The sequence below is a fragment of the Papio anubis genome, chromosome 10 (genome assembly GCF_008728515.1).
Source record: "Papio anubis isolate 15944 chromosome 10, Panubis1.0, whole genome shotgun sequence".
Classification (NCBI taxonomy): Eukaryota; Metazoa; Chordata; class Mammalia; order Primates; family Cercopithecidae; genus Papio; species Papio anubis.
The window spans coordinates 55,194,000-55,206,419 of record NC_044985.1 but is presented as its reverse complement, the minus strand read 5'-3'; the positions used below and the strand labels follow the sequence as shown (position 1 = coordinate 55,206,419).

At 37.9% G+C, this 12,420-nt stretch overlaps 1 protein-coding gene across 8 annotated transcripts in view; it reads right to left on the bottom strand.

Annotated features, from left to right (window-relative positions):
• The window catches only part of DCAF17 (DDB1 and CUL4 associated factor 17), a 60,234-nt gene that overhangs the window by 13,886 nt on the left and 33,928 nt on the right, over window positions 1–12,420 (bottom strand). For all 8 annotated transcript variants that reach the window (XR_002516409.2, XR_002516410.2, XM_003907593.2 and 5 more), the window contains exons 9-13: window positions 11,717–11,859; window positions 6,545–6,654; window positions 3,573–3,663; window positions 2,451–2,534; window positions 350–505 (exon numbers count right to left, since the gene is read on the bottom strand). Coding sequence is in view for 6 of the 8 variants with exons in the window: in XM_003907593.2 (XP_003907642.1) it covers window positions 350–505; window positions 2,451–2,534; window positions 3,573–3,663; window positions 6,545–6,654; window positions 11,717–11,859 (584 nt within the window). In the remaining 2 variants the exon portion in view is untranslated. The remainder of the gene's footprint in view (window positions 1–349; window positions 506–2,450; window positions 2,535–3,572; window positions 3,664–6,544; window positions 6,655–11,716; window positions 11,860–12,420) is intronic.

The window sequence follows — 12,420 nt, the reverse complement described above, 5'->3', positions numbered from 1 at the left end:
CATACTTAGATACGGTCTCTATTAAATAACTGTCTGGATTTATTACTGTATTCTCTTATTTTAAAAAATTTTTCCAAATTTTTAATTGAAAGAAAATCAAAGACTAGGGTAAGGAAAGAGACAATAAGTCTCAGGAAAACACATGAAGTTTTATCTTTAAGGCCACTGGTGCCAAGGGGAGGAAGGCTTAAGAAGTACTCTTTTGTTCTGTATATAGGACAATAACCTCTTTCACGTGGTCATTGGCATAGGTGAGTCTGGACTGACATGAACACAGTAACATCTGTTCTAATAAACGGCACCTATAAAGAAAAGGTTTACAACTTTGTATTCCATGGACTCTACTTACCACATCCCATGACTCCACTAGTGGAATGCTTTTAAGTAAAGTTCCATATTCATTACAGTGGAAATCCAGGTGAGCTTTTCCTTCAGCGTCTATTTGAGTAACCGCTACCACAGAAAGCAAATCTAACTCATCTTCATAGTCCACAATTTTGAAAGTCTTTGGGATAGACAGATAAAATAGAGGGAAAGGGGCAAAATCCAGTTATTCAGGTAGGCTTATTTCTGCATTTATAGTTTAAGTATTCCATTACTTACAAAAATGAGAAAAATGAATTAATGGGAAGAATAATAGGTAGAAATGTATCTATTTATATGCCTAGTAAAACATCAGCTCCAAGATTTTCAAGAAGTAAGCAGTATCCTACAGATTTGATAAACAAAACCAAGTCTATGTAGATCTCAAAGTATAACTGAAATTCTCTACGGTGACAGCAAATCAGAGCTTCTCTAAATTGAAGAGAGTATTCAACTGCTGCCTCTCACAAGTGTGTTTGCTGATTCCTGGACAGGACTAAACACATGAAGCTCAGTTCTGAAACCTGAAGACTGCTCACTGAGCTCTCAAATTTCTCACACTAGAAAAACATAGTCATTTCTAGAAGGATGGATAACCCATCATACACTATTTACGATTTTTTACCACCTTTAAAAAAAATCCTTTTGGTTTTTTAAATAAAGCAAAAATGGCTGCTTATTCTTGGGGAAGACTATTAGGAAATGAAATCCAACCCACAGAACAGGACTGGGACAAAAGGGTTAGCTATGGTAAAAAGAGAAAAATCCCAGAACTGTGTCTCAAAGAAGAAAACCCAAGATTTCAAAAACCTTGCAGGGAAAGCAGATCAGTGCCCAACCATCCAGGAATGGACCACAGGAAGGTACATCTTGGCTGAATGCCTGGCATCAGCTTTAAAGACAGGCATAGCATGTTTCTCTCAATCACTACGCACTAATTCTTCGCCTATGTTTGGTCAACTGCTCTCTAATACACTGACATTTTCTGCCTTTGCCACCTTAATACATAAAAATTTATATGGATTTATCACCTTTGATTATTAAAATGTACTTTTATGTTATTTCCTTTTTGCCTTCACCTTACCATGGTCAAACTTCAAAGGGTGACTTCTTGCCTTGGTGTCAGTGATTTTATAGATTTTAGTCACAATTTCTTCAAACTTTTCCTTTACAGGCTAAAATATTTTGTTTTTTAATCTCATGATATAGAGCATCTCTCGTTTAGCTACCACCTCTCCCCTCTGAATGAATTATGCTACCTTTTGGAAATTTTAGTACATCTTTCTGGAATACGGTTTTATATGCAGAGTATGTTGCTTTCTTCTTTGTTCTCAATAGGTGTGTATGGTCCAAAATAATAATTTTTTGTGTGTTTTTTGGAGAACTGCTACATATTGGGCCACCTCTAACATATTTTAAAAGAAGTTCAAAAACTGTCCTTAGAAGGCCACTCTAATGTTTCTACCTAAAAATGGTCATACAAATAATATAGTTAGATAGTCTAAATGGATTTAGAATTTAGGCAATGGTTTATATATTTAAGGCATGATCATTCAGTTGATTTCATAAATACTTCCAATGCTTCTTTAAAGGAAGGGGATAAAAATGTTTTAGCTCAGTGACTCATAAAGTCAACTTGAAGATAAGAGCTGAACTGATTTATCACACCCTCACATCCTCTTCCTCTGACCTATGGGCATTAACAAACATATTCAAGTCTAGCAAGTAAAAAATAAGGCAAAACCCATAAAGTCATCAGGATATAACTCAAGAATTTTCCCTTAAGAGATTTCCCTAGAAAATATACACATCAACAAAACAAAACAAAACAATAAGCTAACTGTTTTCAAATTATTTTGGTCCTATGAACAACTTTTCTGCAAATAAAACTTTAAGAATAATTACAATATGAAAAGAGAGGATGGTGGGGTTGCACTGGTTGAAATAGCATGCACAACCCCAACCAACTGGCCTGCCTGGAACCCCTCAACCCCAGCCTCTACCCCAGGGTATGGGGAAATATTAATATGAAATTCACAATGCAAGGACACACTGGTTTGGTTTGCCATCTCTGGCCAAAGCAATACCTCTTGTTCTGGGTCATCATCCAGAAGGTTAAAACTTTTTTTTACCACCCGTCCAGAAGCTGTAACAGTGAGTACATTTTCATTCTATCATATGGAAAGAAATAAAAAGATATGACAAGTTCTATTACATGCAGTCAAAAGTAAAATTGTATTAACAAATTTGGTAAAACTTACCAACCCTTCTCCCGCATCCACAATTATTTCCTCAACTGAGAAAATTCTGAATCAGATTTCTGATCCTCCGTTTCATATTTTGAGACAGGGTCTCATTCTGTTGCCTAGGCTGGAGTGCAGTGGTGCGATTTTGCCTCACTGCAGTGGTACAATCTTGGCTCACTGCATCCTCTGTCTCCCAGGCTCAAGCGATCCTCCCAGCTCAGCCTCCCAAGTAGCTGGGACTACAGGCATGTACCACCATGCCTGGCTAATTTTCTACTTTTTGTAGAGACAGGGTTACACCATGTCACCCAGGCTGGTCTCGAACGCCTGAACTCAAGCAATCTGTCTGACTTGGCCTTCCAAAGTGCTGGGATTACAGGTGTGAGCCACTATGCCTGGCTCAAAAATACTTCATTAAAGTTTTTAATGGCTAAAATGCCAGAATGGGCAAAAAAATAAATTATTTAAAAGATTATAGATTAGCTGGCTCATTCACCTGACTTTTGCCTTAGTATACAGTACAGCAAATAAAAAGTGGATCTGTTTTAGATACTTCCCTCCCCATAATTTTCTTTGTGGTCTTAATTTATACACTAAAAGAAAAGTACCATCTGGAGTTAAAGTATGGTATGTGATTTTTAAAGATTTATATATTACCCCAATTAAATTTAAGTTTGCACAATTAATTAGACCCAAAGGTTGATAATTCATCAATAAAAACTTAAAAGGAAACTCAGAAAAGAAACAGAAATAAGCAAAAGAGAAACTCAATATAGTCAACTTTCTTTAAATCTCAAATGTACATGGGGTTAAAACTGGCTACCCATGTAGACAAAATGAACAGACTTTTATAGGGCTGTGCTGTTGTTTTCCGCTACACTCAAAGGCAAATATATTAGCATATTATAGTCTTCTACAGAAAGACAATGATATACAAAGGATTTTAAAGTACTCTTGACTTACTTTATTGTTCTCCCTGTCGGCCAAAATGACAAAATCTTCAGAGATCTGATGCTGAAAACTATTATTTTCTATTTCAGTTAGCTTCAAAACTCTGAGAAGGGAAAAAGGATTCTGAGAACATAAGACTTCAAAACACCATCACAGTGCCAAAGTTTAAGTACTGAAATAAAACTCAACAAATAAAAAGTATAGTAACAACACTGAGGTAGTTCTCTTGATTACTCTGCAGTACTAAGTGATCATTGAATGTCCATGAGCTCCTTCAAATTCAGAGATTCTGTTAAACAGAAAAATGTGGGAACTTACAACAGGTGCCACTGAAGTAGGTAATGATCAGCTTGGTCAGGCCTAAGCTATTTTCCAAACTGGCTTAATAAAAGTTACTCTGAAGAACCTTATCTCTGCTATGCTGTAACAGGTCTCTAACATTTCAGCTCTAACAATTATAGCAGATATTTGCATTTTTATTTCTGAAGTAGGATGAGATATCTATGAGCAACACTTGGGGTTAACTATAAAGAAATTCAATTAGCAATGAAATCTATACCTAAATAGAAACCAAGAGTTTTCATGATAGAATAATATTTAAAAGTGACAACTGAAAATACTCTTCTTTTTTTCTTAGGATTGATTATATTTAAAGATTTGGGTTTTTTGAGTGCAAATGGCCTCATGGATCAAGCCTATTTGCTCACCACCCACGGAAATCTGTTTACATCGTTAACAAGCTTCAAAAGCACAATGTTTTACAAGCTCAGAGTCTCAAATGCAGAAAAAAAGAACAGCAGAGAGAAGCAGCTATGTGTCCAGAGAGTGCTGGAGGCCTCAGAGTTGCCGAAGACCAAGAGATCAAATAATAATTTAAATTGCTCACTTAGTGTTTTTAGAGGCAATATTTTTAAATGCTTATATTTTAAAACCTGGCAAAAGGCCATACACTCTTTTTGGGCCTTATTTTCTTAAGTTCAAACTAATATGGGTGGTAACAAACATTAAAAGTAAGGCTTACTGAAGCGGAACCACAGATTAAGATGTGTAAAAATTAATAATCTTATTTCATTAAATCCTTTCATCTTCCTTATATGAATAGTAGATCCAGAGAGGTAGACTGATTGCCATGAAGCATAAAAAATAAAGGCAGACACTTCCCTTTTTTATTTTTTATTTTTTTAGAGACAGGGTCTTACTCCATTACCCAGGCTGGAGTACAGTGCTACAATCATAGCTCACTGCAGCCTCGAACTCCTGGGCTCAGCTGATCCTCCTGCCCCAGCCTCCTGAGGTGCTAGGACCACAGGTGCCCACCATCATGCCTGGCTATTTTTTATTTAAATTTTTTGTAGAGACAAAGTCTCACTATGTTGCCCAGGCTGGTCTCAAACTCCTGGTTTCAGGGGATCCTCCTGCTTCAGCCTCCCAAAGTGCAGGATGATAGACTTAAACCACCATGCCCAGCCCCTTCTCTTCTTACTCAACAAATACTGAGCATCTACTCTGTGCCAAGGACTATGCTTAGTGCTGGGGTTATAGGTGTTAGCAAAACAGACTCCTTCCCTGTCATCATAGAGTTTATGATACCAAATAAGGTATTTAAGCAGAGGATCACAAAAATAATTTATTTAAGTTGCCCTAAGTGCTACAAAGGAAGATGACACCATGGGTAAAATGAAAATATCATGGGCAAGCAAATCTGACAAGGGGCATCAGGGAAGGTCTGTGGAAAAGTGACATTGAAGCTGGGTCATAAAATATGAATAGAAATTAGGCAGAAGAACAGGTAGGGGAAACAGACTCCAAACAGAGGGAACACGCCCTCCGTTTTCTGAAAAGACAGCATGACTAGAGTAAACTGAGTGGGAGGAGGGTCTTTCGGACCATGCTAACTATGTTGATTTTTATCCTAAGAGCAATGAAAAGCCATAAAAAGGTTAAAGCATTTGAATTCACTTGCATAGGTTTTTGTATTTCTTCATGTTCTTAAAAATCATGCTAGCTGCTGAGAAGAAAACTGACTTAGTGCAAGAGTGGATCCTGGAGCCCTGGAGTGGGCTATTATTGTAATCTAGGCTAGTGATGACAGTGACCTGACCAAGACGATGACAGTGGCCAAGGGCAGAAATAGGCAGATTTAAAAAATATTTTGTAGTAAAATAAACTGGATTGAGAGGATATATGGTGTGTATATATGAGAGAAAGAGAATGCCTCTAAGTGTTTAAATGTATGTATACTGATGAAAGACAAACTGGTAAGAAGGTATCAGGAATGATTCAAGATTTCTGGAATGAGCTTAGATGAGAGGTTGGAGTTAGTATATACATTTTGGAGTTCTCATGTATACATGATCTTGAAGCCAAAGGAATAAACAGAATCAAGCAGAATGGAAACAGTGAGAAGAGAAGAGGGCCTAAGACCCAACTATGGACATCCAACAATTAAAGTCTGGGTAGAGGAGGAGGAGCACAAAAGCATACTAAAAAAGATAGACGAAAGAGGAAAATATTCAGAACCGTGGTGTCAGGGATGCCAAATGAAAAGTGTTTAAGGAAAGGAAAGGTCAGTTTGTGAGAGATGTGTGTGCCCTGAAACCAATCAAAATAAAACAAGATTTACTTCAAACAATCCACTTCCTTTCCTGTGTCTAGGCTGTCTTTCAGAACAAAGACAAATACTTTTCTTTCTTATTAACCCTAGAGAATTAATTAAGATCTGATGAGAAAGGGCCAGTCTGTAATTACCTTTTACTCGCATATCATCCATCAAATAACTTTTTCAAATTTAATACTTACAAACAGTAATGTTGAGGCTGAAAGAATAAATTCAGGTTTTCTATATGCCAGTCTCTGAGAAAGCACTCAACAACAAGCTAATTCTTTCCATTAATTGGCTCACTAGTTCGCTGGCAAAAATAAAGATGCCAATAAATGCTGCCAAAAGTTGCTCTTAACTTTCAAGTACTAATGAGATTACTCACTTGACTTGATTTGGGCCAACATGTATTATTCTACCAGAAGCATCAGGATGGAAATAGATCCAGTCAGATTCTAGAGAACAACAATCCATTTCCTGGATCCCGTTTTTTGCCTGAAGTTGGAAAAAAAATATTAAAGACAAAGATTAAGGGAAAATCAAATGATTTTCAAAATCGAACCCAAGTGATAGATCAGTAGGTCAAAGGTACATGGAAGAAAAAATATTAACCAATTAAAGTGGAATATATTTGAGGGCCAAATGAAGACATGCAAATTTGAGAAATTCTGAACATTTAAATTCAGAAATATCATGGATTTGCTCTGTAACATACCCTGTATCTCACAAACAGGTGTAATAACACAAGAGATACCATATCTCAAGCATCTACTTTGTGTCAGGAACCGCATTCATTTGTCCAGTTTTTTTTTGGTTTGTGTGTGTGTGTGTGTTTAAATAGAGATAGAGTCTCGCTATGTTGCCCAGGCTGGTATCAAACTCCTGGCCTCAAGTGATCCTCTCACCTCAGCCTCTCACAGTGCTAGGACTACATGCGTGAGCCACTGCACCTGACCTTGTCCAATATTTTGAACCTACTAAACAGCAGATCTGGCTCAAAATCCGTAGACTTTCCATTATATAACTCTGCCATAATCATGCACATGCAGTTCTCCACAACTTCTTCCTCTCTTCCCTGTCCCCAACTATCTTTCAATGAGAAGAGCAGATAACAAAAAAATGAACATGTAAACAAACCTAAAGTCTCAGACATGGGTCACAGAATCTTGGATAAGTCAAATGTTGAATTCTAGTATCTGAGGAAATGATCTAATACTGCTTAGCTTTTACGGCAAGAAGAGATTTCCCTGAGGTATATTTAGATATCAAAATAAAGAAAAAACCCATCTGATATGTTATCACATGTGTACACAAATGTTTTACCTTATATCCAGGAGCACTGGGAACGAATACCAACTTGGATATATTAACTCCACTGGCTTTACAGAAGTCATTTAATTTAATTTCTCTAATGTAAAATGAAATGATGCCATATTTCCTACTAGATACTCATGAGTTTTGAAACACTAAAGCTTTTAAATTCCATTAGCATACATTGATAGGCTACTATGTTCTAGGTATCAGACTGGGCATTCATGCCTCACATCAATTAAACAATCCTTGTCGTCAAGAAGCTTATAGTCTGGGGGGAGGCAGAAACATAAATAAAAAAAAATAAGGCAGTTATTGTGAGCTACGATTGTGCCACTGTACTCCAATACGTAATTGACCCATGTAACAGAGAGCCAAGTGAAGAGAATTTTGGGAGTTAAAAAAAGGTTGAAATGAGCCTTAAAGGATAAGCAGAAAATAGCTACAAATAACAGACAGCAAAATCAAAAGTACAGAAGTGTTACTCGGCCGGGGGCAGTGGCTCACGCCTGTAATCCCAGCACTTTGGAAGGCTGAGGCAGGCGGATCACTTGAGGTCAGGAGTTCGAGACTAGCCTGGCCAACAAGATGAAACCCCATCTCTACTAAAAATACAAAAATTAGTCGGTATGCTGGTGTGCGCCGGTAATCCCAGCTACTGAGGAGGCTGAGGCAGAAGAATCGCTTGAACCCAGGAGGTGGAGGTTGAAGTAAGCCGAGATCACACCACTACACTCCAGCCTGGGCGACAGAGTGAAACCATGTCTCAAAACAAAACAAACAAAAAAACCAAAAGTATAGCGGTGTTAATCCATACAGTATGCATATAAACACGAGTAACAGGTAAAATTAAATTAAAAAGTATAGTATCCAGCCATGAGACTGGAGAGGTAGGCTGGGGTTATATTGTAAGTGCTTTGTATGCCATGATTTATTTTTATTTTTTAATTTTTGAGACAGGGTCTCACTCTGTTGCACAGGCTGGAATGCAGTGGTGTGATCTTGGCTCACTGCAGCCTTGACCTCTTGGCCTCAATCAATTCTCTCACCTCAGCCTTCCAAGCAGCTGGGACCACAGGTGCACACCACCACACCTGGCTAATTTTTGTATTTTTTGTGGAGGCAGGGTTTTACCATGTTGCCCAGGCTGGTCTTGAACTCCTGGGCTCAAGCGATCTGCCTGCCTACGCCTCCCAAAGTGCTGGAATTACAGGTGTGAGCCACCGTGCCTGGCCTCATGATTTTTAAATTTTTGGAATGTAATACATTTTATGTATCAAATCAATGAATGAGTTTCAATTTTTCAAGAATTTCTACAAGAATCCTAATTATACCTAATAGAAATAGTGGTATTATTACATTTTACATAAAAGAAAATTAATGTAATTAAATGTTGATTGTAACCACTGAAATTAATGTGTCCATGATAGTATTAGCTCCAGATGCTCCTTTGTTTAATACAAAATACACACATACTATACATATCTTTTTTTAGGAGATTGTTCTCTTTACTGTAATATCTAATTAAAACATGCAAAATGCAAAAAAAGATCTTTGCATGAAATACTAGGCAGTTTATTATCAGCTTCTATTGTTTTTATTTGCTCAAATGTTAGATTTTAAAGCTCAGTTTAATAGAGAAAGCTATGAAACATTTTCTGAAATCTTAAGTTAGGCTGCTTACGTGTTTTTTTAGTTATCTACTCTTCTGACTAACAGGTGGGGAGTTAATAGGTATACAAATCATTAAGGCAATGTCACAGTGATAAAATTGTTCAGTAAAAGGACTAAAAGCTTCCCCTGAATTTGGCAGCTCTTTAAGAGTATGCTGAAATATAGATTTGAATAAATGTTATAATCAGTTATTATAGAAGGAGAATGTGTGACAAGCATGCTTGATATTCATGTTCAAGTCTATTATTTAGATATAAAGTAATTCCTCGGAAACCATAGGGGATTGCTTCCAGGACCCCTTACAAATACCAAAACCTACTGGATGCTCAAGTACCTTGTATAAAATGGTGCAGTATTTGCATACAATCTATGCATCTATGCACATCATCCCTTATACCATCCTTTTTTTTTTTCCTGAATATTTCCAATCCATAGTTAGTTGAATCCACAAATGTGGAACCCATGGATATAGAGGGCCGGCTGTATGTGTACGTGTGTGTGTGTTTGTGTATGAAGTAATAGGTACTATCAGTTCTTATAAAAAAGAATATGTGTTAAATGTCCAGAATGTGACCTGTGCAGGATTTCACTAGATCCAAAGTTAAGTGAAAAAGAGATGTGACAGGTCCTGGTGGCTGAATGATGTTCACTGGGTGGGAGGTGACCAATTAAACCAAGACTTGTCACAGTGGAAAACAGCCCTTAGAGAGTCCTTTAGAAAAGAGAATGTCACTGGGCTGGGCCAAATAGGAGCTGCCATGTAATAAGTATTTGGGGAAATGGAAGGGAACAATGCTCCTACAAAAGAAAACTAGAAGACACTACACACATTGTCCCCTGATGGCCATGACATCAAGGGAAGTGGATAAATGGACCCAAGGCTATGCTGATCTGCAACGTGGTAAAAGGTGATCTGTAACGTGGTGAAAGCCACTGGAGCCAACAGTGACTGATTGAGCAAGGTCAGCATAAGCTGAACCTGCCTCAAAAAAAAAAAGGCAAATTCTTCTGCTATATCAAAAGGGAGGATCACTTGAGGCCAGAAATTCGAGACTAACCTGGAAAACATAGCGAGATCCCATCTCTACAAAAAATAAAAAAGTAGCCAGGCATGGTGGTGCGCTCCTGTAGTCCCAGATACTTGGGAGGCCGAGGTGGGAGGATCACCTGAGCCCAGGAGGTTGAGGCTGCAGTGAGCTCTGATTGTGCCACTGCACTCCAGGCTGGGCAACAGAGTGAGACTCTGTCTTTAAATAAATAAATATAAAATAAAAGTAGTGTTGGCCGGGTGCGGTGGCTCACGCCTGTAATCCCAGCACTTTGGGAGGCCGAGGTGGGTGGATCACGAGGTCAGGAGATCGAGACCATACTGGCTAACACGGTGAAACCCTGTCTCTACTAAAAATACAAAAAATTAGCTGGGCATGGTGGTGGGCGCCTGTAGTCCCAGCTACTCGGGAGGCTGAGGCAGGAGAATGGCGTGAACCCAGGAGGCAGAGCTTGCAGTGAGCCGAAGTTGCGCCATTGCACTCCAGCCTGGGCGACAGAGTGAGACTCCGTCTCAAAAAAATAAATAAATAAAATAAAAGTAGCGTTCCACTGACATGTCCATATGAAATGAGAAAAAATATCAACAATGAAAGCTTGAGTGATTTTTCTGTAGTGCTAGCTACTCAGGAGGTTGTGGCAAGAGGATCACTTGAGCCCAGGAGGTTGAGGCTACAGTGAGCTATGATTGTGCCACTGTACTCCAGCCTGGGTGACAGAGTGAGATCCTGTCTCAAAAAACAAAGTAACCAACAAAAAACATAATCAGCAATACAAAATAAAAATGGAACTGCCCCCTTAACTCACTTTTTGCACTGATCACAATCACTGTACTTAATACACTGCATCTTATTTTTCTACATGTTTCCTTTGAGAGTATAACTTGAGGGAAGAGATTGTGTCCTTAGTCATGTCTGGCACATGGTAGGCCCTCAATGTATGTTTATTAAATGACAAATCAATGCCTAAGCCATTTTAAAAAAGAAAATAAAAATGAATTCAAAGGGGAGAAATTTCCATTGTTTTACCATGTACCATTTCTACCTACTCTGCCATAGATAACTTAAGAATATCCTTACAAATTCAAAGTGCTTCAATTTACCTACACTGTGACCACCAGTGTTCCATCTGGTTCTGCTCTGGAAGGCAAAGAGCAATAAACCATGGAGAAGCAAAACCAATAATACATTCCACCAGCAATTTCAGAAGCAATGTGAACACATTCCATTGGTGAGTCCCACTGTGGAGAGGTTTTACATGAGATCCCTTGCTGGGAGATTGGTGAGATTAAAAAAACTATAAAATTCTTGGTGCTATAAGAATTTTCAAAGGTTAATGTTTTAAAATTATGGGTGATACACACAAATGTTTTCTATATTGTCTCTATTCTGTATTTTAAATGGTTTGCAAATTATTAAAACAAATACATAAAAAAGTAATTCTTAGGAAATTGGGCCTATTCGAGAGGTAGAAAACAAAGAATTTGATACAAATTTGCTACTAAAAAGTCTGATCACTCATTTACCAGGCAATTGTCTTTTAGGGCACAAATATGGAAAACTCCTTTCTGTTTCCTCTTATTAGGTGTGATGATGTAGTGCCAAGGATGGCCTCCAATCTGAAAAGCATTCTCCAGGGATGACACCTCAAAGAGCAGTGGTGGTAGGTCTGCAGAGACAGGAAAAGGAATTCATTAGCTGCACTGTTCTGGGAGCTCTGGACTATTCATTAACTGAATTCAACCTTTCTTTGCATGCAACATCTATAAATTTCTATTAATGAAAAATCACTATGTTCAAGGAAATAAAATACAATCAGGTAAGGAGCTTATTGTAAGAAAAGAAACAGCTAGTCGGAACCGAAATTAGGCTGAATCAACTTTCTAGTTATCTGTTTTCAGGAGGTATTTGTGGCCCACAGGTGAGCAGAGATTAAAACTTGGCTAAAGGTGTTTACAATGGTAAGAAATGACAAAGTACATTTAATAAAAGTAGCTGCCACTTACTAAACATCTACTATGTAAAAGACTCTGGGTTAGATACTATTTCTAACTCTCATAATAATCCTACAAGGTAATTAGGTCTAACAATGCCTTCAAACGTGAGGAAGAGATCTTCCACATCCTGGACTGACAGGTATACTCAGGTATACATCTATCTTGCTTAAGATTTCCAGTACAGAGGCAGTATTAGTCCCAATGCATGTAACCACTTAGGAAAGGGCCTGTCA